The following is a 27,980-nucleotide window of genomic DNA, read 5'->3' as shown; positions in this document are numbered from 1 at the left end:
CGGGAAATGCTTGTGAAATATATGCCTGTCGTTGATAACTGCCCATCAATAATTATATTCTGGGTGCGCACACTAAGAGGGCCTGTGGTAGCACATTCCAGCTCTTTGGTCGATTAAGCGGGGCCAAAGGTAACGAGACCCACATCCTTGTATATCAGGGAGCCAGTGTAGATGACCGAGGTCCATTAATCGAGGCCGAAGGTAACGAGACCCACATCCTTGTATATCAGGAAGCCAGTGTAGATGACCGAGGTCCATTAATCGAGGCCGAAGGTAACGAGACCCACATCCTTGTATATCAGGAAGCCAGTGTAGATGACCGAGGTCCATTAATCGAGGCTGAAGGTAATGAGACCCACATCCTTGTATATCAGGAAGCCAGTGTAGATGACCGAGGTCCATTAATCGAGGCCGAAGGTAACGAGACCCACATCCTTGTATATCAGGAAGCCAATGTAGATGACCGAGGTCCATTAATCGAGGCTGAAGGTAACAAGACCCACAACCTTGTATATCTGGAAGTCAGAGTAGCTGACCGAGGTTGGCAGAAAGATGGATGACGTGCACGCGAGGGACTTGTGTCGGCACTCTGGCAGCCACATTCGAGCCTCCAAATCGAACACATGGGAAGCGCTGCATATTGGGTGTTTAGTCTATCCACAGAAATAAGTCGGCATGAGTCATTGATGCTAATCAACCGTATGTCCTGAAGCACCTTTAGATGTGACTTTATCCACTATATGAGGTTTTATTGTCAGACAAGGCTCCAAAAGGGAACCCAAGGTTGCAGACTGGGGTCTAGGACCACGCAGAAACTATTAATTTAGGAGAGCTAGCAGTCACCGGGCAACATTCTGAATTTGTACAGTTTAGATAAGACGGAGGTGACGGGAACATGTCGATATATTCTTGTGTTTGACGTTGCTCAGAAGAAATTCTATAACACATTTAAATTGTGGATATTCTATGCAGCCGATTTTACTTCATTGTTTTCTGGCAAATATTGAATGTTCTGGTCTTGCTGGGTTTAGGTCACCTTTAGCTTGGGGTAAGAAGAGTGACCCGCACCTGTGCCGGTTCTTCGTCCTTTTATTGTCTACGCAGATAAGATAGGGGCTTGATCTCGAGTGTTGCCCGTCATCTGTAGGATGGGGATAATTATAGGCAACCTGTGTTCAATCTAATACTTTTTCTTTTTGACTTGCAGGTGGACAACTGAATGGGATGCTGGATGCTATGGACGTGCCAAGCCATGCCCGGCAACTTCTCCTCCAACTCAACAGTCAACGGACTAAAGGGTTTCTGTGTGACGTGATTATTGTGGTACAGAACGCTCTATTTAGGGCTCACAAGAACATCTTGGCAGCTAGCAGCGTCTACTTGAAATCTTTGGTGGTGCACGACAACCTGATCAATTTGGACCATGAGATGGTGAGTCCCGGCATCTTCCGCATCATTCTGGACTTCATCTACACGGGGAGGCTGACGGACATGGAACCAGCCACGGAGCAGAGCTTCGGGGCAGTCCTGGCTGCTGCCAGCTACCTGCAGATCTCTGACCTTGTGTCCCTCTGCAAGAAGAAGATCAAAAGGAACAACAAATACTGCCATTTAAGGACCACGGGTTACTCGGCCTATGGGAAGCTGGGCAGGGGCTTCAGAGCAGCCACTCCTGTCATCCAGTCTTGCTTCTCATCAACCCCCCGGGCAGTAGAGATGCCACCAGTGGAACCAGTGAATGCCCTTAATACCCACTGTGGGGAGCTCTATGCCTCAATGTCTCAGGGAAGCCAGATGCACCCCCATGGACTGTGCCCTCCCGAAAGACACTGCTCCCCTCTGTGCGGGCTGGATCTGTCCAAGAAAAGCCCAAATGGACCGTCCTCCCAGCACCACCCAGATGGACTTCATTCTGAAGAAGCCAGGGACGCCCCTCTGCCCACCAGGCATGATAGCCCCCCAGTCAGTGCCTCTTTGATGGCTAATCACCACAGTGCCTCCTACAAAGATTCCTACCAAAAAACGGACACTGCCGAGCCGGCAAATCACCAGCCAGAGTCGTTCCGAAGTAGCACCCCTCCTGAACCCCCAAACCGGACTGAGAGTCAGGACTTCTTTTACAGGTGGATGAAACGCGAGCCCCTGAGCAATTACATTGAGGATATTGAGCGGGAAAAGGAGCTGGAGAGGGAGAAGGCTGATGGGTCCCCCATTTCTCAGCAAGCTCGGTACCCCAGCATTGGTAGTAATGATCCCGACGATGATAAGAGCACAAGTGAAGACACTGGGAGCAGCGAAGACCCATCCCCCTCTTCAAACATGGAGCGGTATCATTGCAACCACCTGGGCTACGAGCCAGAGACCTTCGAGGACAATCTCTATGTCTGTATACCATGCGGCAAAGGGTTCCCCAGCTCGGAGCTGCTGAACGCTCACGTGGAGGCTCACAACGAGGAGGACCTGTACCACAAGGACTGTTCAGACCCATCAACACCATTTTTAGACAAGTCCGGCCAGAACCTCGGGGACATAATAAGACCCTACAGATGCTCTTCCTGTGACAAGTCCTACAAGGACCCAGCCACACTCAGGCAGCATGAAAAGACCCACTGGCTGACCCGGCCTTATCCATGCAGTATATGTGGCAAGAAATTCACCCAGAGGGGCACCATGACCCGGCACATGAGAAGTCACTTGGGCCTCAAGCCCTTTGCCTGCGATGCCTGCGGCATGCGATTCACCCGCCAATACAGGCTAACCGAGCACATGCGGATCCACTCAGGAGAGAAGCCTTACGAGTGCCAGGTGTGCGGGGGGAAGTTTGCCCAGCAGAGGAACCTCATCAGCCACATGAAGATGCACACCACAGGCCCAGATGGTAAGCCCAAGCTGGACTTCCCCGAGAGCGTCTACGCCATGGCCAAGTTCACTGCCGACCACCTGGGCTTTAAGCAGGACAAAGCTGCAGAGATCTTCTCCCATACCTCACACTTCCTCAACGACCCCAAAACCCTTGAGAGCCTCTACCCACTGGCCAAGTTCACAGCTGACCACCTGAGCTTCAGTCAGGAGAAGGCTGCTGAGGTCCTCAGCCAGAGTTCCCACCTCAACAGTGACAGCCGGATCATTGAGAGATTCTCCCCAACCTAAGGGGCAATCCCCTTGAAGACTGTCTGGACCCAAATCCTGAGCTTTTTGAGCTAAAAAAAAACCTTGACACATAAACGAAAATGTTACAAGGCGGACAACTGTTTTGGCACTTTCAGCTGAGCAGTTGACTGCTGCAGGAGCCAAAGATGTGCCCAGGGTCACCGTAACCTGTGTATTTTTTACATTTCCGAGAGGAGAGCACTGCCCATATTGCACTTTGAGTATGGACCTGTTCAAAGGTCTGGACACAAAAAAAAAGGAGTTGAATTAATCCATTAACCCCTTTCTTCCCTGATGGGGAGGCCAACGATGAGCCAACCGATAAATGAAACTCAGTGTGCCTTAAGTATGTGAATTGGTTAGCTGTTTCCCCCAAACTCTATGGCCCCTTCCCTGTTCTTCGAAGGGTGTGTGTTAGTTCATCCATCGGCTGTTGGCTGGGCACTCCGTCCACACACAGATTTTAAAAGGCCTCAAACGCAGAAGATAGGTTCAAGGAGAGGCGAGATACCCATGAGATGTGGGGGTTCATTGGAACGTCACAGTAGTTCAATGGAAGCCATCCCTTGGTGGGTGGGGGGAGTTTGAGGGGGCTCTATAATGAGTCAGACTTAATGGTCTTCTGCAAGCCAGAGTGCGAGAGAACATTACCAGAAAGGCTCTGATATCGCTGGAGAACAGGGTGATTTCCTGGAGGTGAGGTGGGTGAGGGTTGCATGAAAGGAACTATGGCATGGGTAATAGGAGGCAGAACAATGATATGCCAGGGCACGTGGGGGGCATTTCTGGGCTAGGGGGTATTTTCCTAGGCACAGCAATAGCATGACTGGGATGGAGATGTCTCTGGTGTGAGGCGATGCACCCATATAAGATTTCCAGATGTCTGTCCCTTGGGACACCATATTCCAGTCCTGGGCTTTGCTTTTGCTTCCTGGTTATTTATTCCATTCACTCAATGGAAGTGACCCAAGACTAGAACAGGCAGGAAGCAACTGACGGAGAAATGAAAGCCCAGGACTGGCGCCTGCTTTCCCTAGTGACACGGAGTCCTTAAACTGGGCAGGCTAAGAGGAAGATGCACAGCTGAGGGTCATATGCTTCGAGGAGGGTGATGGGTCTGAGGGTGCACCGACTAAAGAGGCCATCGATTCCCTTGAAGGAGAGAGCCATCACTCGGGCCTGGGGTGAATGGTGGGCTTAGAGGTGCCTTCGAAGTGAGCAGTGGTATTTGGAGCGAGAGGTAATGTTCCTGGGTCCGGAGCGAATCACAGGGAAGCTTTGGAGGGGTTGGGGAGGTCTAGCATGCTTGGGGTGAATGCATACATGCTAAATCGCTCCATTCCACTCACGAGATGGTAGGCAAGTTCTACTTTTTTCCTGGGACTTTCGGTCATGTCGTTTTCCAGTATAACTCCCGGACGTCAAGTCCCAGAATCCAATGAGCCATCCAGGTCTGGGCACTGCCACCTCCCGAATGGAATGTGGGATGCTTGCGTGTGCAGGTAATTGAGCCGTCACTGGGATATGGGATCGATAATGGATATGGGATTCTTGGAGCCAGTGAGGAGGAAACGTGTAATGGCGGGCTGGAGGGGAGAGCACAAGTAAGTAATATGGCCTAGCTGGCAGCCGGATGCCCCTTGAGGATTGTACTCTCAAAAGACATCTTCCGTCGGAAAAGACCGCTCCACGTTTCATGACACTCACTATCCGCCATCATTAGTAAATGTGTAAAAACAGCAGGAACGTAGGGGTTCATTGCGCTGTCGCCCTCGTCATGCATTCTCGGAGCCTCTCTCTTGCCCCGCGCGGCCTCGGCATGTTCCTGCTTCTGTTACTTGCTTCCCTCCTCCCCCCCCCCCACCCCTGTCCCATGGCCTCTAGAGTTGACTGCTTAATCCCACCCAGGTACCTGCACACTGTGGAGCTGGGAGGGAATGTGGCCGTTCCCAGCAGTGCTCTCTAAACAACAGCCGCCATTCCCTCACACAGGGGCATGCTACACCCCTGCAGCGCCGAGGGCCCCAACTAATCCAGGTCTCCAATCTGGGGCGATGACCTGCGTAGGTGTTGGGTGGTGAGAGTCTTGGGGGGTGGGTGGGTGGTCACATTTTGCTGCAGTGCCCTTCAGTTTTGTGTTAATCCACTGATTCTTACATCAAAGAAATATTCGAATGAACATTAAAACCACCTCTTCTCCCCATAAAACTTTAATCATTTTTCTTCGCTTGTGCCCCGTTTTGCCGCTCATCGTTCTTGGCTGAATTGAGGGCGGGGGACTTGGTAAGGGGACAGAAAAAAAATGCAGTGGCCAGGGAACCACAGGGGATGGAAGCAGGAACCAAGCGCTAGAGAGCAGGAGCTCCTTGTAAGGGCAGGGGACCTGGTGATGGCCCCAGATCCCAATGAGCGATGAGAGATCTCAAGGGACAAGGCCTTCAGGGAAACCTTGGTAAATATCACCATCAACCGTGGAAAGCACTCTGCTAGAAAACCCAACAATAATAATAATTTGACATTTATATAGTGCTACGAACCTTCGGGTTTCCGAGAGCTGCTTACCCACGGTGTGTGGTGCTAATTTAACGACCTGGGAAGGGTGAAAGGCTGAGTTTTGCACCTGCCTGGGATTCGAACCTGCGTTAGCAGGCTCTGCACAGATGTCAAAGCGAGCGCTCTACTCGCTGTGCTATCGGAACGGCTTCCCGAAGTGGAACCGGAACTTGGTGATAATGGCAAGGAACTCTGAGGAGGTGGAAGATTGGGCGGCCCCGTGGGAGAGTTCTGTATGCGTGCTGGTGGGCGAGGTGGGGCTTGACCAGAGCCTGGGTTAACCGCCTTTCTTAGAAATGACCCAAGTCCTTGGCTGGCAGCAGACGGTGCCTGCTTCCCGCATGAAGTTTGAAAGGCCACAGGTGTACAGCTCAGGGCAATAACTAAACAGAATTTAAAAAATGCAACACAGGGGTCACAATAACTGCCTAACTTACCAGCACCACGGGTAACATCTGTCTGGTAACCATGGCACCCCACCAAACTTCCTGAATCAGGTCCAGCCTAAAACGTCACCACGTAATTTACCGCCTTCATTTTAAAACCCTCTTCGATGGGTCCCCTCCTGACTCTTAACCAATCCCCGTGGGCCATCCATATCCCAGCCCAGTAGCGAGGCATAGACCTAGGTCTGTTGTGTGTGGGTCGAGTTAGTGCGCATGCGTTTCAGGCAGGGGTTCGCGAGGGTCTTTTCCCGTGTGAGAGATGGTGCATGCAAAGGTGCATGGGAGCATGTGGCCGGGTTTGTGTGCATGGCCTGATTGTGCACGCTTACTTCTGCAATTGAGGGGTGGAAGGATGTGTGACTGGTTGTATCAACTGGGATGTGTGCATGAGGTGTACAGTGGTCCAACTGTACACAAAAAGTAGACTGATGCCCCCCCAACCAGACATCTGCACAACTGCCCTAGCTATCGACCCTCATTACTCCCACTGTGAAACTATCACAAATCCCCTAAATTGGTGTTCTGCCTTCCCTTCACTCCACCCCACAAACTCACTACCTAGTGTCTGCCTTTCCTCAACTCCATCCCAAACACTAACCCCGCTCTGGTAATGTGAGCCTAAAAAAAAAACTATATTTTACAACTGTACGGTTAAGACATCATACGATCACCTGCTCGTAATCATTGTTCCTCGGAGCGTGCACCTCTTCCCTTTTCTAATCACCCACCATTCACAAGACCATAGCCACCCCCATTATCGACACACAACGCTGCCTGCAGCAATCTAAAGTGGTAGTCTTTCAGCGTTGGAACAGCTGTTCACCCTGGGGGCAGCGCAGTGTTGTCTGGTAGCCCAGGGAATGGACTTTATGTCCCAACCATGTAAATAAAACAAAATAACACAAAGCTGTGTTGTCAAGATGGCTCTTGCAAGCCACTGGCTTGAATCACTGTAGCAGGCAAGCACCTTTCTCCCACCTTCTGGTGGATGTACTCCAGAGGGAAAAAAGTAAGGGAACAAGGATATTTGTTTAAAATTAGAGGAACGTAGGACCGTGTAGTTCCCGCTCACTTAAACCACTGGAGGTGTGTGTTGATGAGCGAGGGGCATTTGTGAGCTGTGGGCGCATTTCCACAGGAGCCAAAAAAGCCTACTCAAGACAGATGGGCTTTTTCATGCCTCCACTTCCCAAAATACTCCTCGCCAGCCACCGTGGAAGGTTAAAAGCTCATTTTTAAAAGGAGAGGAAATGGCTGTTTACGAGTCTTACGCCAAGGCCTCCGTTTCGCTGCGCATGAAGGCCGAGCTGCCCTCGCTGCGCGGTGAGCGCCATTTCAGGCCTCGGCATCGCAGATTCTCGAGCTCTGAAGAAATAAAACATGATTTCAATGAGCCCAGTCCCCCACGGCTCTTTGATGGCCTCTGCGTCATTTGCACAGATTACCCAAACCTTTCTGAATTCAGGTCTTTCGTTTTAAAATATCATTTTAGCTTGCAGCCCTCTCACACCTCTCTCATCTATCTCTCTCTCTCACTACACACTTCAAAATAAATACATTTAAAACACAAACCTCCAAAACACCTGGGGGCAGGGGGGACGCTACAGTGGAATACTTTAGGGGTGCACATGGCGGTGCTACCATGTATGGTTCTTTAACAAGGTGGCAATCCAGTAAACATCTTTAGGTGCATGGGGCGTGGGGGGCAGGAACCCATAGGGCGGCTCCACCCTTTCCCAGCCCACCCTCCATGGTATCCTGCAATATTCCCACATTCCAGGGTCCCAAACATTATCTCGTGAAGAAGACCCTCACTCCTGAAGACCAATAATACCAAATTAACTTCTCATAGGAAGTCTTTTCACATGATCTCCTCAAACTTGTGCAATTCAAAATAGAGGGCCTCGCAATATGAGGTCAGGGCTTTATAGTTGACTAATGGTACCAAAATACAAGGGAATGAGTAGGCTGGTCAGAAAGGTTTCCTAGTGGTTGGGAGGCTGGCGGATTTCATGTGTGTCTGTCAGTTACGTCTCTCTGTCCTGTGTGTGCGTCATGGTACGATATGCCTGAGGGTTCGTCAGGATATTTTGTGCCTGCCAGTTTGGTCTTCCATGTGTTTGAGTCCGACCGTCCAAAGGTTATCCTTTGTGCATCACAGCTTCCTGTGTTCAAGGACGGAGGAGGATATCCTGTGTGTCTGTTAGAGATCCTTGTGTATGGGAGGCAGGTATGATATCCTATGTCTCAGTCTGGGAGTTAGGAGCCTGGTAGGGTATCCTCTATGTCAGTTCGGGATCCCTGGGTGTGAATGTCAGAGTATTTTGTGATTATCAGGGCTCCTGGTGTCTCACGTGTGGGGTATTTTGTTCCCATTAGTTAAGGATCCCTATATCTGAAAGTCTGGGACAGTATTCTGGGTGTTGGGTAGGGATCCCTGTTTCTGTGCGTTAGGGAGCCCTCGCTCTGGTTGCCTGTCAGAGCATTTTGTGTCTATCAGGGCTTCTTATGTCTCACATGTAGGGTATTGTGTGCCTGGCATTTAGAGATGCCTGTATCAAACTCTGGCACAGTATCCTGTGTGTGTGAGGGATCTCTGTGACTGAGAGGTTGTTGAGGTATCTGTCTGAGAAAGTGTCCCCTGGCCCGTTATCTTGTTTCTGCTAGTTCGGTCAGTCTCCCTGTTCCTGAGAGGCTGGCATAAAGTACATGCAGATAAAAACAGCAATGCTGGTTAAGAACATATATCATAGCTTTTATGGCATGTGTGAGAGGAAGTCCATTTAGGCAAACAGCCATGTTTTCAAGGCCTTGCGGACGGTCCAGTAGGCGTTCTGTGCTTTAGTTCTGGCGGGGGAGGGCATTCCAGTGGTTGGCAGCTGCAATCAGGAAGCTCCCCTCTCCCCCTCTTTTGGCTCTTTTCTCTTTTGGTAGGGTGAGTCGATCAGCACAGCGAGACCTGACTGGACTGATGGAGTTCAACCTCTTAATTTTCTGGGAGAGGTATTGTGGGGCAGTGTTGCCCAGGCATTTGTGTGTGATGGACAGGGTCTTCAAGAAAGACCTTTCCCGTAAGGGGAGCCAATGTGCCTGTCGTCTGGCAGCTGAGATGTGGTCTCTTTTGGGGATGTATAGCGCAGCACAGAGGCCGTTATTTTGGCTTATCTGTAGCTTGATAATGTTCTGTTTGGAAGTCCCGGCAAAGAGGACATTACAGTAATTCAATTTCGCGCCAGTAGTGGCTCTCGCAATGGTCAGGCAGCTCTCTGGTGTCAAGCACTGTCTTGCTGCATTGATAAGTTTGTCTGTTGTAAGCTGCAGAAGAGGCCACTGCACTTACTTGTTTGGTGAGTGAGGAGTCGGCATCCAGGTGGATCTCGCGCTCTGAAACACTTGTGTACGAACGCGATAGAAATAAAATATCAATATCAAAAATATCAATATCAGTGCCCAGAGTTTTTACCACGGCTGAAACATGGATCTGGAACTCATCTATCCTAAAAGAGGTATAATGGGGGGTTAGTTTCTGACGCATGGCGGGAGAGCCTGCCAAGAGCATTCAGTCTTGTCGTTGTTTCGACATAGGTAGTTGGTTGCCATCCAAGTTTGGATTGTAGAGTAGATTTTGTTGAGCGTGAGGGTGCAGGCTAACCTGTGTCTGTCAGTTAGGGTTCCCCGTGTCTGAAACTTTGGATGGGTCTCCTGCATCTTTCAAGGCTCAATGTTTCTGAGAGCCTCTCCCACCAACACCCCCCACTCTTAGGAGTTAGTCTCTCTGTGGCAGATAAGCTGGGCCGCAATTGACAGCTCCCTGTGTCTAACAGGAAGTAGCCTCTCAGTGATTGACAGGCTGAGCCTCCATTTAGGGCTCCCTTCGTCTGACAGGAGGTAGTCTATGTGAGTCAAGCTGAGTCGCCAGTTAAGGGCGCTTTGTGTCTGTGAGGCAGGGCCCCATATCATCTATCAGAGCACACTGCATCCGACAGACAGGTTCCCCGAGTGTCATGTGCCCAGCCAGAGGAAAAGGTATTGCACAAAAACTTGGCCCGAGTCAGACATCCTGCGCGTGCTACAAACAACGGAAAACATGTCTGAAAAAGAGCAGAATGTAGGAAACTCACGACGTGAAGCCACGGCCGGGAGCCTTCTCATCTGGCACCAGGGCAGGGGCCCTTTAAGGGTAAAAGCCGCTCTTGGCAGCACGAGGGAAACTCCTGAGGGGAGTCAGTGGGTCTCGGCCAGAAAAGGCGGGCATCTGAGGGTGACCGCAGGGCGTGGTAGCACGCGAGGGGCTCCAGGAGGTCAGTGCAGCACCTGGCCTCCTCGTGGATAGACGTTGGCCCCGAGGGCAAGAAGCAGAGCCCCTTAGCGATGGGTGAAAGAAATACAGTGGATGGCCCCCTCATGTCCTTCGGTACTAGTAGCCGTGATAATGTGCCATAAGATTGAGATTTGAAAACACACGCTCCTACAATCGCTTACGCAGCCAGCCTGTGTGCCTCTATGGTCAGTGAGCCGCTCCGCTCTTCAAAGCAACATATATCGCTTTCTGATCAGTCACTAGCACATCCTTTGCTGTTAAACAACTTCTCGCCTTGGCCAGTCTATCTCTCTTCCCACCATGTCTATGTCTCTATGGCCAGTGACAGGAACACTCTTGTCACCATTGTGAACAGGTTTGTGGACAATAAGGGGCACCTCTCGCTTGTAAGGCTACAAAAAGAAGCACCATCCGTCTGTAAGAGCGCTAGCCCAATGGCCTGCAATGCTTACATAATTGGAATTTGTAATCACTGTCTTGTGATACTTTTGGGTCAATGGCTACCAACTTTGACCCCGTGGGGCAGCCATGTTTTATGGAGCACATGTTTGGCCATTCTATTTGACTACCTTGATCCCAGATTAGAAAATCCAGACACAAAGGACACACTCTTGTCACTCTATTTAATAGAGCAATGTACGGGAGGGCTTACAACCCAAAACGCTCCATCTGCGTTAGACAGGGCACCTCTGGCTACTGTTCAACTCTCCCCACCTTCCTGTACTTTGAAAACACCAAGGTCTCAGGGTTCTTGCCTTCACAGAGATTCAACTGGTTTTCATAGCTGGGCGTTACTGCTTTGTGGTTGTCGTCTGGGGTTTGTTTGTCCAACATTTTAGATGTTTGAGAGAGCTGGTGGATATATAGTATTTTCCTTAAAATGGAAAGATGACATTCGAGTTAAGGGGGACAGGAGGATATCCAGGTTTTAAGGCCCGGGTGCTGAGAATGGCTATCATTTCAATGTTTCCATTTTCAAACATGCGGGGAGGGTTCAACCAGGTGTTGCAGCAAAAATTGGGGTGCGTAAATGCACGTTCCTGCGGGTAAAAACATACTCTTTTTATGGGATTATTGTTTCGATTTTGATGTAGCCCAGGTTCCTGAAACATGGGAAGGTTGCTTGTGAACTTACGGAAACCCATGGCTGCTCAGACAGACCTGTTGGATTGGTCTGACAATCTGTGTTGCCAGTCTGACTTTGCCCTTTTGAGGATTCTGACAATCAGGGTTCTTGGGGAATCTTAGTAGTGTTCATTTTTTTTTTAACAACCTAATGTAAAAGTGGCAAGTTTATGTCATTTAATTTTCCTCTCTATGGTAGGCTTGGATTAGAACAAATCTTCTAGCGTGGCGACTTTTGGTTTGGATGGATGGATGGATGGATGGATGGATATGGTGGGACGGATGTGGTGGTAGTGTGCACGTGTTTGCTTTGATTGCACTAGAAAGAGATTGGTTTGGTCAGTGTTAATTATAAAACCAAAACACAAATACAACACTCCAACAAATTGAGATTGACCATCCCACACTCTACAAAGAGCAAAAAAACTCTTCCAAACAAAGATAACTAATTTAGCATACATTTTATTTTTCAAAATAATCATGGGTTATATTTTCTGTAACAATAAATGAATACATTCTATAAATCATCTACATTAGTAAACAAATAGAGAGTCATGCACCACCACTAAGTGTATTCTTCCTACAAAGTTCCATTTATTGGCTTCTAACAACACACATTTTCTGTAGTTGATCATTCAAAGAAAACATTGAACCAAAAGCTTCCTTTATGCACTTTAAAGGCTCCTAAGAAAAGGGAGCACACTCACTAAATACTAACCTACTTTTAATGAGTGTGCTCCCTTTTCCTAGGAGCCTTTAAAGTGTGTAAATGTGAATATTAATAGGTACCTATTTCTCATTACTCGGAGAAATAATTAGTGGTAGTTTTCCCTGATGAAGAAAGTAGTTTCAAAACGCGTGCAGCACGAAATCCATAACCACTTCACATTGCTGAAACTTAACTAGTAGCTTTTCATAAAATAAGCTTTTATTGAGTGCGTGAAGTTCAACCTCAATTTTTTTGAGAGTTGTATTTCTCTTTTGGTTTCATACATTAGGTTTTCGCCATTCCTTCTACTTCCCAGCACCGTAAATTGCTAGAACTTTTTTCCAATTATACGTCTATTGATAAACCTGTATAATTGTATACTGTGAATGAGAACACAGAGTGCAACCGGTTTTGGTGTGTGTGATTTTACAGTATTAATTATAAACCAGTTTGTTTCCATCCATTTTTTGAAAAAAGAGATGTTGCATGCGTTTAATAGAACTGGCGAGAGGGACTAAACCAGTGCAATCCTCACAAGCCCTGGATGCATTTTGGGGGGCGGGGGAGGGGTGTGGTAAAGCTACCCCAAGAATGCTTGCCAAGTATTACTTGAAGAGAAGAAAGTGAACCATTAAACTGATGCTTCAGATGTTTCAATTATTGGTAAAGCCCTTCATGGAGGGCGTTTTGGTTAATCATTCCAAATATACAGGCAGGCCCAGTGGGACTAGAATCGGGGTTTCAACCTTCCCATCTGTGATTACTGGGTGCTAATCAGCCACATCTAATACAGTGGGATGGGATCTTTGCAGCTAGGCTGGCAGTGCCCCTGGTGGTTGTGTGGGCTACCATGGGGTTCCATGTGTGTAATAAGATGAACCACAAGCTGTGAACCACCGGCAGCCACCGGTATACCAGGATCTAATTCCTTCCCCTTACCTAGCCCGCTTAGAGCATAATGTTTGTACTACCCTTCTGTGGTCTTCTGTTCAAAGAGGATGCGAGATCTGGCAGACAAGTGGAACATGGTTGCTAAAAACCTTTATTGTTTTAAAATTTGTTTGTATACTATTTGAGTCAAAGCCATCCGATTTATGACCACCTCTGGCAAAATCCGCTCCACACAAATTAGAGGCAAATACAGCCAATCAAAATAGGAGCTTTTCACAGTGGTTATCCCCAAAAACCAGGAGCGGTTGGAGACGGGTCATAGGGGATGTTTGATTAGAAGACTGGTTGAAGGACAATATAATTTTCTTGAAGGGCCTTAGTCTGGAGCATCATCTCGTTTTGGATGTGTTCTTCTATAATCGGTTTGGGTCATCCTTTCCACTCTATCTAGAGCCTTTCGAGTGCGTGCGGGTACTGATGGGCAATTTTTACCGCATTCATACGCAAGCGGCCCCATCATGGGCGGAGCACTGACATCACATTTACAGGTCACCTCATATAGGTGTTGTAAATATATGATTAAAGAATATTGAAAAAGAGTTGCCCGCTGGCCGGGTATACAGCAGGGTGTGCTACGCCGACTCCTTTCCCCAGATGGTGACCTGGTATTCAGTCTTTGCAACCAACAGGCAAGTGCATTTTAGGGTTTTATTGTTAACTTCAACAGTTTCCGCAAGATATTCCTGGGGCCTTTCTCAGTTCTTGCCCCTAGCCTGCAAGGGAAGAGGCTATTGTGGCCTAGCCTAAAAAAATAAAATAAAAACAAATCAGACACTAGTCACTGAAGCCAGCACTGCGACAGCAGCAGAAGGGTCGCTCACTGACCACAGTAACAAATCAGCGAGAACGGTGCTTCACGATGACCACAGAAGCAGACATCAAGAGAGACCCCTTTCAGCCATCTCTGAATCATATACGGTGACAGAAAGAGGTTTTGTTTATTGAGCCAAGAAACACACACTAACAGCAGAAGGTGTGGTCCCACTGCCCTTAGAAACAAACAACTCGATGTCAAAAACATTCCCGCTGAAGGCTGCATCCAAAAAAAAAAAAAAGACTGCTTTTTAAAGCTGATTTGGAGAGGCCTTCAAGAGGAGGATTTTGCCCACATCAGTGGGTTTATAATCCCCGAACCTTCCTCCCCTGAACCTCCCCACCCCAGCATTATCTATTGGGGTGTAACCCCCTGTAAACCTCACCCCGCCTGTCCACCCCCTGCATGCAGGGACTTAATTCCAACCTTCTGCGACCACACCCGGCACACCCTACCGATATCATTCTCTCCATTTACCCATCTTGGTCCATCCGGGCTACACTCGTTTTCAGAGAGCGGCTGCATAAGGATTCAGGCAACAATGTCCCTGATTGATCAGGGGGCGCACAACTGACAAGTGGTACACATGCCAACGCAATGTCCAATGGTATAATGGCATAATCCTGGCCTCACTAATGAAAAATGGATTCTTAATTTCTAAAAAAAAATTAAAAAAACATTAAACACCCCCATTGATACCCCATATCACAAAGTCATACATGTGTACCCACTGTATAGACACAAAAGCACCAAAGCGCGTGGGGCCTGTCACTGTGAGGTGTGCTGCTTCGCGATTGGCAAATGCATGCCCAGTGCTGTACCGGGACAGATGGTGATGTGATGACAGGAGAAAGCGAGGGAACACTAGAGGGAGGAGAGACTGGTGAGGAAGGGGGAGTGACTGGAGGCAGAGGATGCGGTGAAGGAGAATAAGTAGGGGAGGGTGAGCATAGGCATTAGGCAGGAGAGATTGGAAGAGGTGATGAGAGGGTGAGGGGTCGGAGATGCTGTATGTGGTTAAGAAAGTAGCCCTAAGGCAGGGGTGCACAACTCTGGTCCGCAAACAGGACAGATGTTCATAATATCCAACATGAATATTCATGCGATAAAATGTGCGCGCCATTGATCCAAATGGGACATCATTTGTGATCAAGGGTCACCGTGAAAACCCCATAGGCTTGTTGACTCGAGTGAGAGATTTGGGCACCAATGCTGGAATGGGAAGACCAAGGTGCAGTCTCTGCCTTTCATTAGGATTATCAAGGTTTGCAGGCAGAGGTAGAGTTTCTGGGGTGGTCTATTTTTAAGGCACAACATACTTTACTGACACTTACACACCATGCAGAAAATTGTAGTGTTGAAGATCAGACAAACAAGCCAAGGGTCCATTCATATCTCATGGGTGCATCAAGGATGCATGTGATGGTTCAATAGCAGTTTGAGTGATCGTCCATAGCCAAGTAGTGGGTCAAGGGGCTTGTGTGATGGCTCTGATCTGGGTTGGGGACTTAGATGACTCAGTAGTAGCGCTGAGGGGATTGTGTGATGGTGGCACTTTATGAATCAAAACGTCTCTCATCTGGCTCAGTTATGGGTTGAGGGTGTCTGGGGATGCTTGTGGTCTCGTGCAGAAGGGGTGTGACTACTAGCAGTTCGGACTGGACTACTCCTTTGGGGGTGGGACCAAGCCTGATTTGTATATGGTCTTTCCCCTTATTTAATGGCGTGGCAGGTGAAGAACGATGGTCTGGAGGGTTGCCCAGAGCAATGCCAGAGATTAAGATTTATTCTAAACCTTCCAACCATCACCTCTTTTGTTTTGCTATTGAGGGTGCAGCCATAACTTGGTAGTGGTTTGAAGGGAGGCTTAATGGCTCAGTTGTGTCTTGAGACCAAGTCTGTAGCTTAGTGGTAGGCTTGTTTGATGGCTCATTTATAGTTGGAGTCAACCGTAGAAGCTTCCTAGTGTGAGGAGATCTTCCATACCTCAAGAGTGAGTGAAGGCATGCATGTTCGATGGTTCCATAGTTGTTAGAAGGATCAGCCATACCACAGTAGCGTGTTGAAGGTTCCACCGCACCTCAGAAAGGGGTCCAAGGGCTCGTTGGATGGCTCAACAGGTGTAAAGCTAGTTTCTTGGCCTTGCTGCAATGCTCTCATGTAACGTTATATTCTAATTTAGGACAAAACCACTGTTTAAACTGTTAAACCTATGTAAGCACATCACGTGTTAAAGAATGTAGCGCTTTAGAATACCACTATAGTCCTTTGCATAGGACTAAACCCTGCAGCTGAGCACGCTACCCTTACTGCTGAACATACTCTGCCTCAGACCATTATGCATCACGGCCAAGCCTCTCAATTGCAAACAATCACAAATTGCCCTTTCTTTACCACAGGCATATCAGGTCATCAGCACACAATGGTAAAGGGTATCCACTTACAACCGTGCCCAAGCTGGGGGCATAGACGCAAAGAGATCACCAACAGAAGATGGTGGGGCTGCAAAGGAACTCTGAGCAGTGTCTCTTCTCATTTCTCAAGCAAGCAAAAAGACTGCAAGCTCTCCCAAGCACCCAATCACACCCCAGTCCTGCCAGCCTGAGGAACTGACACACTAAAGAAAGCTTCATAAAATGGACCAGCCAAAGTGTGAGGCGTATGCGAACCATTCAGCTAAAGTAACAACTCCATGCCATTTATGACAGCCAACTGAAGCAACTGCATGCCAAGCATAACCAAAAGCAAACAACCACATTCTAAGCTTCCATACCAAAGGAACTAGCCTGATGCCATCCAAGCAACCAGCCACTTGCCACCCCTGACAGAGAAATGGACTGATCTCACCTTAAACATGGAGCCACGGGTACGATGCACCCTCAGCAGGCGATGGGGTTGTACCCAGCTAAGTGTGGCAGCCAAAGCACCAATCAAGCCAAACGAGTTGAACTTTGCCAAACGTGACATTCAAAGGAACAGAATACAGGTTGACTAGGCTTTAAAAGGAAGCAAGACAAGGCTGATTGTGTCAGGCAAAGCAATCAAACCTATGCCAAACTTTCAACCAGAGAACCAATTATACACCAACCGCACAGCAAAAGTGTCCAACGCCATGCCAAGCCAGTCAGAAAAAGAAACAAACGTGAAAAGTGTGCCAGCCAAAGGAACAGGCCACAATGTTTGAAATACAATTCAATAGCGTGTCGCTTGTGCCAGCAAAGGAATGGATTGTATACAACCTGTGGCAGCCAAGAGAACCGTCCCCTTGCCAAATAGTGTCACGTAAAGGAGCCAAACTTCAGCCACTTAAATTAACTGATCTTCTAACCTGTCCCCACGCAAAAGGTACAAAGACACTTGCCACTTGTTTGGAGCCCAAAAATTCAACCACGCCACCTGTGGCAATTGGAGGTCCAACTTTCAAACTGTTGCCATGCACCGCACAGGACCACATGCCAGCACTGCCTAGCGACTGGCCCAGTAACTAGGGTGCCAACCAAGGGAACACAGTGCCTACCCAACACGTTTAACAAACACCAGCTGCACCAAAGACCACCCAGAGCTCTTCTGCACAGAGCGTTCAGGGCAGACACTTCCGCTGTTGCCAGCCAAATCAGCCCTGCTTCCCGCTTCTCCTGAAGGTTGTACAGTTTGGTGTGGAGGTCGATGGCAGACGACAAGGCCACGGTCTACGGGGGGCGCCCACCCCACCTTTATAAAAGCTGCAAGCTATTTTTAATGATTGCCCCCTCCCCATAGGGACTCTTAAAGCATGCAGCTGCAGAGTTAAAGCCACACATCGCACCTGCATCTTTACAGGCCACTGGAGACTGGTGCATGGGGCCCTGTAGGATTTTCTCGATTTCATAAACATGCCCAGCTGGCAATACGCGACAACGTCTACCAAACGCCATTTGAAATAAGGTGGAACGGAAACAAAACATACTGGGTAAAAGGGGTTAACGCCAGAACAAATATGGACGGGTGGCAGGTGTGGGGGAAGCACAGAGGTGTGAGAAGGGACATCCACAACAAAGGAAAAAACGAGGTTATAGAATAAACTACCTTATTAGGTCAACTTTATTGCCAAAGACGTTTCTATGAGACTTGTTTTTACTTAGCACTGCTTAACTTTGCTGCCAACACAGCAGCTCTGTGCAATGACAGTGCCAAGGCCCCACACACAGGCAGGAAGGCATAGCGAGCTTCGCTGATTTAACGCCTTGTCCTCCAGGTGTGCTAGTAAAATACCATTCAGCGGTGCAGTATGGGGCATCAACACATGGTGAGAATGTCATCTAACCGCGACTGCGTGATAACCGCACGTCCTGGCCGAACACGTCACGGCGCAGCGTCGGTTGCGTACGTCACAGGGAAAATCCAGCAAGGGCACATGAGGGAAGACGATGAAAGTAAAGGTGGCTGCGAGGGCTCGCAGACTATAGGGCATAGCGAGACAGGGCACAAAATCAACACACAGCACGGGGTAAACGAGAAGAGGCTGAGGGTACAAGGATTCAGACAACTGTGTCCATCACAAATACTGAAAACTGCAACGAATTCAAACTGACAGCAGGCCCAAAATATGGCAACGCGCACAACGAAAGACGAGCTAAAGGACGACAGACCTGACAGTGAGGCAAAAGCACTCGGCCCTAAAACACACCAACAGTCGAGGGCAGAAGTAACATAGAAAGAACAACTGTGAAACACACCGCAGGCGCGCAAAGAGACCCAGCGACAATGAAGGAGGGCAGGTGATGCCACGATGCAGAAAGCACTTACACAAATGGCGCATTGTGGATACATGGAGGGAAGGCTGGGGGTACAATACGACCTAAAGCACTTACACGGGCCTATTCCAAAGACATCAAAAAAAGGAACCGTTTCACCAGCTGGACGACGGCACAATTTCCCAAAGCACTTAAGCATAGCACATACCAAAGATTGCAACAGGAACCATGGCACAAACAAATGCAATGCCCTTGTGAAAGGGACCCACTGCTGTCAGCACGCTTACCCAAAGGTGCACGGGAGGGTCTGCCCGCACCCCCACCCCCTTCCCCACTCCCATACCAGTCTTACCCAAAGCGTCGTGGAAGGGGCCACACTTTCACAAGGCTGAACAGCTGGTCCCCTAGTCTAACCCATATCCAATTCTGTATAGGCGGACCCCCATAGCTATGCTGCAAGGAGAGAGACTGCCATTCCACCCACTTCCAAGGATTCAGGGGTGGGCCAGAAGTCCCATCCTTACCCGCATGTGTGTAAGAGGGTTACAAGGCCCATTATCATCCAGTGCCACAGTAGAGAGGTGCCAGGTCAATGCTGCATGGGGGAGTCCACAGTCCAACCCTTATTCAAGCATGCACGGAAGGGCCTACAGTGTCGTCACTACCCACGAGCCTGTTGGAAGTGCTGGTCACACACCTTTCCCCCTTTCAAGGAGAGTGACACAAGTGGGGTAGAGGCTAAGGTGGGCCTGCCACGAATGCAAGCACCTCGATTCTTTGTGAAAACCAAACAGTATTTTGTGTTACATTTTCCAATGTTCCAATGTGTTGCATTACACGGGGTGTATTTATTGCATGTGAAGGGTGTGTGTAATATGCTTCAGTGGGACCTCGGTCCTCTGGATCTTTTGTATATTTTTTTATAAATAAATTGTACAAGGGCTTCTGTGAAAAGCCCTAACATGCATTTTCAATATTCACTGAAACCAGCAATAAAAATATGTTTTGATGACAAATCTGTGCAGAGGTTTAATCTTGTGTCTGTGACTTAGCGGAGTGACCCTAGCCACGGCCTGTCCCCTTACTGCTTACTACAGTCCGAATTTGGTCTGGGATGGATGTCCAGCCACCGTTATAGCTCACCATGGCCTGTTGTCACTGCACACACCACAATCGTACTCTGTCCTAGGATGTCCAGCTTTCACTGCCCTCTTACTCGCCTGTCTCTGGTGTAAATGCACAGCAGTCTCACTGTCTTCTCAACGCAGCGTTGCTCCTCACCACTCTCTATCATTGGCAGGGCTGATGGGAGTTGCAGTCCAGGAACATTTACACAGCCAAAGGTTACAGACCGCTTCAATAGAATCTCCACCTAATGTCCACGCTAAACAACCTAGTCTAATTTTGTCCACCCACTGCCAGCTCGTCTTGCTGCCACTGTACAAACTGCAGGCGCAGGGGCTCATGTTCAATGGGGGCAAAACGTTAGCCTAGCTTGTGGCTTTTACACCTTCCATTAACGTAACCCCCCCCCCCCATTTTCAATCATTTGTATGGCGGAGAGAAAGGGTGGAACGCAACTTGCATTTCCGATCCCTCCCCCATGGGGTCCTCCAGCTTTATGCATGAGCAGAAAGAAGGCAGACCCATAGGGATCCATGGCAGGCGACGTTTACAATTACAAATAATTTCTGTCCAATATGAAAGTATGTTGGACAGCGTTTATTTTTCATTATGGACACTGCTTAACATGCGTGCATGGTAAGCAGTGTTCACAAATTAAAATGACACGCTCTGTAGCATGCGAGCATGCCACGCAACGCTCACAATCAGAAGTACATTTTGCCTGGTATGTCATGCAGAGTTTACATGTGGAGGGCAAGAGGCGGCATACATGCTGGTATGCTGCATTGTGCTAATTGCATTGGCACCCTGCAGTGCAAATAAGCAACATTTGGCGGTGGAGACCCTCTTATGTTAAAGTGTAAACATGACGGGCCCCGTCGGCAAATTACACATTTTTTCAAAATGAGTTTGTTAGTCTTCACACAGTGCATCGCCATCTATCCCGCCATTTCAGTGCAACTTTCTCCCTCTCAGGGAAGTCTGACACCACGTCCCCACATTCTAAACTGGGGGTTGGGGGGGTCTATTGCCATAATCGCCACTCTTACAGAGAACTACAGCGCAGGCCTTTAATTCTCCCATGCTCTGAGTATGGACATGCAAAGGTAGGTACAATGATTACCTCGGCCATTCGTGCCAAAGATAGATGTTTCAAGTGTGAAGTGGACTCATATATTGCAATATACTAATATTGCACCAATCGTGTCTACAACAAAAAGCATCCACCCAAAAAAAGACTGATTTTTCTTTAATATGTTGGAGTACGACGGATAAAGTAGGGTAAGGAAAACACATAGGTGGCAAACAAGGGAGACAGACAATGCAACTATGCAAGACCCACACCCCTCATTAAATGTATAACACATTAACCATCATCCTTACTTTTCAGGTCACTCCTCTTGCAGGAATCCCTCTCCCCACCTAGTAGATAGGACACAAGTCCTCACCCTGTGGGCTAGTTGGCTCTTTACAATTTCTTATTTTTTTGAGGCACAGCCGAGACACAGTAAATCCGGAACCCCATTGGAGGAATTCATCCCTCATTGTGAGGCAGAACACCTACGACCAATGATACAGGAGTTGCTAGGTGGGCTGTAGCCCATATACATTTTATTTGGTGCAGTACTTCCCCCTAAAAGTCTGCATTTTAGCATAACTGCTACCAAATGGTTTGTTGAGTTGGGAGAGCATATAGAGCTCCACTTTGTTCCCAGAGGTCTCCAGCTGCCTGAAGGCATGTCACAATGGTGGCCACCGCAGCCACCTTCTTCTCTGGCCGCGTCAAAGCGACCGTTGGCCTTTATTTGGAGCGCACCGACTTAATCTAACAGAATTGGAAGTTACAGTGCCACTTCTTCCGGCATCAAAACTGTCAAGATCTGCAACTATCAAAACAAAAGAAAACTTGCCATTCATTAATAAATTGAAAAGAGCATCCCACACAAACGAGGATATGCAATCTGTACTTATAATGTTCAAAGATACGACCGCTTATGTTTGCCCTCCCACACAGCTGCAAGCAAGGTTAAGGAAAAGTTGGCGTCCAATGTGAAACCTTCAGGGTACTATGAAGGCAGAAAATAAGATAGCGGGCAGCTTATCACTACCGACCCCCCTCGGCCCCGCACAGTGTTCATGGTGATGAACAGTCCACAAGCAGGGTCAGGCACATGCATTCCCCTGGATTAAATGGTGTGTGGCAACTAACACTGTGGCCCACCAAGGAATTTCTATTTGAATTAGAATTTGTTTGAAGAACAGGGGTGTCCCTTTCGATCAGAAATGAATTCCAATAACACATTTACAGATCATGGAGGTATTTCCCTGAAGAGTGCCTGTATAATAGCACAAAAACCAGAACGAACAAGTTACTTACCTATAACTGTTGTTCTCCATCATGGGTCTGGCATGCAGTCACATGCTCATGAATATTCCCTGTCAGGCCATGAATCCTCTGTAAGAGTATTGCTTTTAAAAGCTTGAATACTGCCTTTCGCTTGGTATCCAATCAGTGAAGACCAGGTCATTCTGCACCCATCCAATGACGGTCGCCTCCCTGAATCCCGCCCCCGGTGGCCATGTTCTGATTAAAAGCGCGTGAGGTGCCAGTATGAACCCAGAAGTGCCACAGTAGGGACGGAGGGTATGCATGTGATTCCATGCCAGACGCATACTGAAGAACAACAACAGTTGCAGGTAATTCACTTGTTCCTTCTACTGCATGGGGTCTGGCATGGATTCACATGCTCATGAATACGATTATACAGCAGTAACACAAACACAACCACGGGAGGTGGCAAGGCTCAACAGAAGTGCAACACTTACCCCTGGAACCAACTCGCCTCAAGAAAACAGGTTGCACAGCACTGCTTGGCTGTCTCTTGGCTCCCCTTGGAATCCATGTTGACACAGTAGAATTTCGTGAAGATGTGTGTCAACCTTCACGTAGCAGCCCGGCAAATGTCCAGCAGGGGAACCCCAGAGAGAAACACTGTTGTGGCTCTAGTGGAGTTGGCTCTCAGCCTGCGTGGAAGGGGTCTTTCGGCCATGGCATTTGTAACGCACCTATACACAAGTGTTTAAAGGCGCGAAGAGGCAAGGAAGGGGGAACTGAGGGAGGACAGAGACAACGATCTTACTAGGCCAAGTGACATTGAGATCGCGCAATTGCAGGGGAGGGGATAAGTGCCAGGGAAAGGGGAGGGGGGCAGTGCTGTACATGGGATTAAAACAATAACAAGAAGTGTGACAGCAGGTGACAGGTGCAAGGGTAAGTGCAGACAGCAGGTGTCCAAAAGTGCAGGTAGGGGGACTGTAGGGTTACAGATACAGACCCAAGAGGCAGCGCGAGTGTGCAACTGGGCGGGCAGGGACCTGGGCCCGAATCAGAAGGTAGCCAGGTGACCAGTGCAGTATCAGATAGGAAATCAGCAGGGGATGGTAAGAGAGAAGGCAGAAGCAAAGAGGACGGTCTTGAGGTGCTTCCGGAACCGGAGATGGTTCTCCTCAAGTTTCAGAGAGGCAGGGAGGCTGTTCCAGAGGGAGGCCCCAGCCGAAGAAAGATCTACCACCAACTCATTGCTTGGAGAAGCGACTGACCCTGAGGGAGTTGGAGGTGGAGGAGCGAAGAGCTTGAGAAGGAATGTATTTGTGAAGAGAGAGAGTTGAAGACATTGAGGACCCAGAGGGCCTTGTGGACAATGCAGAGGGTCTTGAACTTAATCCTTGCAGCCACTGGGAGCCAATGCAGAGATTTCAGTGCTGGAGAGATACGATCCCTGGGCTTGAGGCCAAGGACAAGTCTCGCAGCCCTATTCTGGATGAGTTGCAGAGGGCAGAGAGTAGAAAAAGGCAGATTTAGAAAAAGGCGGTTGCAGTAGTCCAGCCTAGAGAGAACCAGAGCTCTAGAGACATTGAGCTTCTGGGGGAAGAAGAGGAAAGCAGAATACCTCTGAGGAAATGCAGTAGGTAGTTTGACTTCTTAGAGATGTCCGAGATGTGAGGAGAAAAGGAGAGTGTGGAGTCGAAGATGACCCTGAGGTTCTTAGCCTCAAAGGTGGGAGCAGGAAGAGGGCCTAGGGAGGCCAGCCAGAGAGTGACAGGAAAGGTGGGTGCGGGTGTGCCGATGAGGAGAATCTCTTGTCTTACTGGCATTAAGGCAGAGATCGTTGGTGGCTCACCACTCCTGGATAACAGACAGTCAGAGATGAGAGCAGGAGAAGAGGTGGCAGAGGGGAGCGTCAAAACTTGCTGAGTGTCATCCGTATAGCACTGAAAGTTTAAGCAGAGAGTGGAACTGCGGTGGGCGATAGGTGCCTGGTATTGGTTGAACTGCCAGGGAGAGAGGTTAGACCCCCGGGGGCGAGATAGAGGAAAGGAAGGATCCAAGTTGGACCTGGGAGGGTCGATCAGAGAGGAACGAGGTCAGCCAGGCCAGGTGATCGGTGATACCCAAGTTATCACAGAGACGATTAAGCAGGATGGCATGGTTGACCGTGCCAAAGGCAGAAGAGAGATGAAGTAAGATGAGGTCAGAGGGGAGATTAGAATCAAGGTTAGAGTGCAGCTCTTCACGGATGTTCAGGAGAGCAGTTTCTGTGCTTCTGGCTGCTCTGAAGCCAGACTAATGGTCATGGAGACAACCAACAGATTCAGTGTGAAGATTAAGCTGGGATATGGCCAGCTTTTCCAGGAGTTTGCCCAGGAAAGAAGTGATGGAGATAAGGTGATAGTTAGCTGGGCAGGAGGGGGGGGGCTGAGGGTTTCTTGAGATGAGGGTGCACAAGAGTGCTTCAGGGGGGTAAGGGGAGGTCCTTCAGATCCCTTTCACCTAGAAGGCATAAAGAACACCATAGTGGATGCCCTCAGCAGGGAGGTTCGGTCCGATCACAAATGGGAGTTGCAGCAGAAGTGGTTGCAGAAGTCAGCCAGGGAAGGATCAAGGGTGTCAATGTGGTCCTTGATGGTTTTGGAAGAACAGGGAAGAACCTGTTTTGACGAGACTTTGATAGATCAGACTTGTCTAGAAACCTTGTCAGGGGAGAACAGAGGAAAGGAAAAGAAAGAGGGAGAAGAGGTGGCCAGAAGGGGTCCGGAGGTAGAGGATGAAAGTGCATGATGCAGCCAGAGAGCCACCTGGATAGGGAGGCCTTGAACAGGGCCTTTCCTTAATTCACAGGACCAAAGTTCACAAAGACCTGAGAAGTATTCCGGAAATCTTTCGAACAGCCACATAGAACTTCAAGGCACAAGCAACGTCCAGCGTATGCAGTGACTGCTCAGCAGGCGAAACCGGATTGGGGAGCAAGACTGGAAGGACCAAAGGTTTGTTGAGGCGGAGCAAAGAGAGGACTTTCTGCATGAAGGAGGGGTGAGTGAGGAGTACCACCATAGTAGGTTGCAACAATAAGTAGGGGGCTTTGCAGGCAAGAGCCTGAAGTTCCCCAATCCACCTGGCCGAAGTGATCGCTACTAGGAATGCAGTGAACACAGCCTTCCATGAATGAAATATGAGCGGAGCTCAATGTAAAGGCTCAAATGGAGCTCCCATGCCAGGGCCGGAGCTTTCACTGGAGCGAAAGACCTAAAGAGACCTTTCATGAATTCTTTGACCAGTCTGTGGGACCAGAAGAATGGCTTTGTAGGTGAACGGGTATACCGTGAAATAGCCACCAGATGCACATTGATGGAGGCGTGGGACAAACCAGACTTGGCCAGTGAGAGCAGGTACAACAAGAGCTGAGGAGCAGTCACACGCAGCAGCATGATGCCCTGCACCACACTGTGAAGCGTTTCAATTTGTGACTGTAGCACGATAGAGTAGACAGTGCTCTGGCCTTGGCAAGAACAGCTTTACATTCCACCGGAAGGTCGTAGTGGCCAAACTCTAAGGCTGCAGCAGGAGCCAGGCCGTGAGGTTCATTGATGCCAGATCGTGATGCAGGATGGTTCAGTTTTCTTTGGAGAACAGGTCGGGAAGAGGAGGCAGCCTGTTGGCCGTTGCCGCTCATAGGCGGAGCAGGTCTGGGTACCATATCTGGTGGGGGCTATGCTGGGGCGAGGGGTATCATTTTACATAGGCATCTCTTCAATGTGTTGATGACCCATAGCAGGAGGGGAATCATAGAAAAAGCACACAGGAATTGACCCTCTCATCTGAGTGAGAAGGCGTCCCCCAATGTCCCCAGTTGAGGGAACCTGGTGGCAAACTGCTTGCATTTGGAGTTTGCTGCTATGGCCAATAGAATGATCTCCGGACAACCCCATTGGCGGAACAGATGGGTTACTTGGTCCTGCTGCAACTCCCATTTGTGATCGGACCGAAGCTCCCTGCTGAGGGCATCCACTATGGTGTTCTTTATGCCTTCTAGGTGAAAGGGATCTGAAGGATCGCCCAGTGTCATAGGGTTTGGGCCTCCAACCATAGAGCAGGGGATCAGGTCCTGCCCTGCTTCCTTATGTAGAACAGCCTGGTGGTGTTGTCCATGAAAATCCTCACCACCCGACCCATCAGCAGCAGCAAGAATGACTTGAGGGCCCAGAGCACATCCCGAAGCTCCAGCACATTGATGTGTAGATCCTTTTCCTCTGGCAGCCAAAGGCCTCTGGCTTGGGACTGCCTGATACGTCCCCACCCATCCATCCAGCAATGCATCTGTGGTGACTGTTGCCTGAAACCGAGGGGTTCGGAATGGGGAACCCCGCGTAATTTGAGAGCGCACCCCTACCATTGGACGGCTTGCCTGAATTTCAGGTAGAGCTTCAACTTGTCTGACCAATTGCCCGTGGCCTGAGGCACCTGCAGTCCAGAAACCTCTGGAGGGGCCTCATCTGCAGCCTGCATAACAGGATCAGATGTATGCAGGAGGGCATCATGCCCAGCAGTGACTTGATTACTAGGATGGTTGCTGAAATGATGGTGGATAGGCAATGCACCTTCCCAAGGATGACCAGCACCTGCTGTTCAGAGGGGAACGCTAGAGACGTCACAGTGTCAAGACGTGCCCCTGGAAGCAGAACGTCCTCCGAAGGCGTTATGCAGGATTACGGATAATTGATAAGAGAATCTGAGCTCTGTAAGTAGGTGTATGGTTTCCTGTGTGTGCTGCACCGTCAGGCTCTGAGAGCGTGCCCATATGAGCCAGTTGTCTAGGTATAGGTAGACATGTATGCCTTTGAGATGTAGATGCGCTGCCATCGGGGCCAAACAGTTTGTGAACATCGTTGGAGCCGACTTCAGTCCGAAGGGCAGCGCCTTGAACTTGTAGTGATTTCCCAGGACTAAGGCATTTCCAATGCTTTGGATGAATGGGGACGTGAAAGTAGGCATCTTCCAGATCGAGAGTCGTCATGAAGTCCCCTTCTTCCAGTTAGCTGCGCACTTGCTGCAACGTGACCATCCTGAACTTTTGGGACCTGGTATTTGTTGACGTGTCGCAAGTCCAGGATTATGCACCACCCCCGACTTCTTTTGGACCAGAAAGTATCTGGAGTAGGCTCTGGAGCCCCAGAGTTGCAGCGGGACGGGTTCTATTGCGCCCTTTGCTAGCATAGAACGCACTTCCTGGAGCAGCTGGGAAGTGTGTTTTTCCTTCCTTGTTACAGGTAGAATAATAGGGCATTTGCATTTGAATATCAGTGTGTGCCTTTTTGCAGAATGTTCAGCACCCATTCTTCCATGGTGATGTTTTTCCAATCGTTGATGAAATTTAACAGACAGCCTCCCGCTGGGTTGCGAAGTGGGCGCCCAGGCCAAGTCAGGCATGCTTGGTTGTTTGCGGCTTTCCTTGCAGGCGCCAACCTTGACACCTGCGTGCTACGCCATTCCTCATTTGGCGGAAGCCAGAGTCTGCGACATCCATAGCCTCAGTGATGGCATAATTGGAGGCTACCTCCGCCTCCTGAAATAGCACCAGAGCTTTCGTCCTTTGTTGTCCGGCAAGAATTCTAGGAGTGGGCCTTGCTTAAACCACAACTCCCTACCATACCAGGCCAGGATGGCTAGAGCGTTGGCAGCCTTGATGGTTGACGCTGCAGTATATATGATGCGCTT

The 27,980-nt window shown here is 49.1% G+C and overlaps 1 protein-coding gene across 1 annotated transcript in view; it reads left to right on the top strand.

Annotated features, from left to right (window-relative positions):
- Positions 1-19,818, top strand: part of HIC1 (HIC ZBTB transcriptional repressor 1) — a 101,804-nt gene extending 81,986 nt beyond the window's left edge. Inside the window, exon 2 of the mRNA XM_069615355.1 lies at positions 1,208-19,818. Coding sequence (XP_069471456.1) covers positions 1,208-3,150 — 1,943 coding nt within the window. The 3' untranslated portion in view covers positions 3,151-19,818. The remainder of the gene's footprint in view (positions 1-1,207) is intronic.
- Positions 19,819-27,980: the final 8,162 nt, after the last annotated feature.

Source organism: Ambystoma mexicanum, chromosome 9 (assembly GCF_040938575.1).
Source record: "Ambystoma mexicanum isolate Mex_15411 chromosome 9, UKY_AmexF1_1, whole genome shotgun sequence".
Classification (NCBI taxonomy): Eukaryota; Metazoa; Chordata; class Amphibia; order Caudata; family Ambystomatidae; genus Ambystoma; species Ambystoma mexicanum.
The sequence above is the reverse complement of the archived record's forward strand: the minus strand, read 5'-3'. Positions and strand labels throughout refer to the sequence as shown.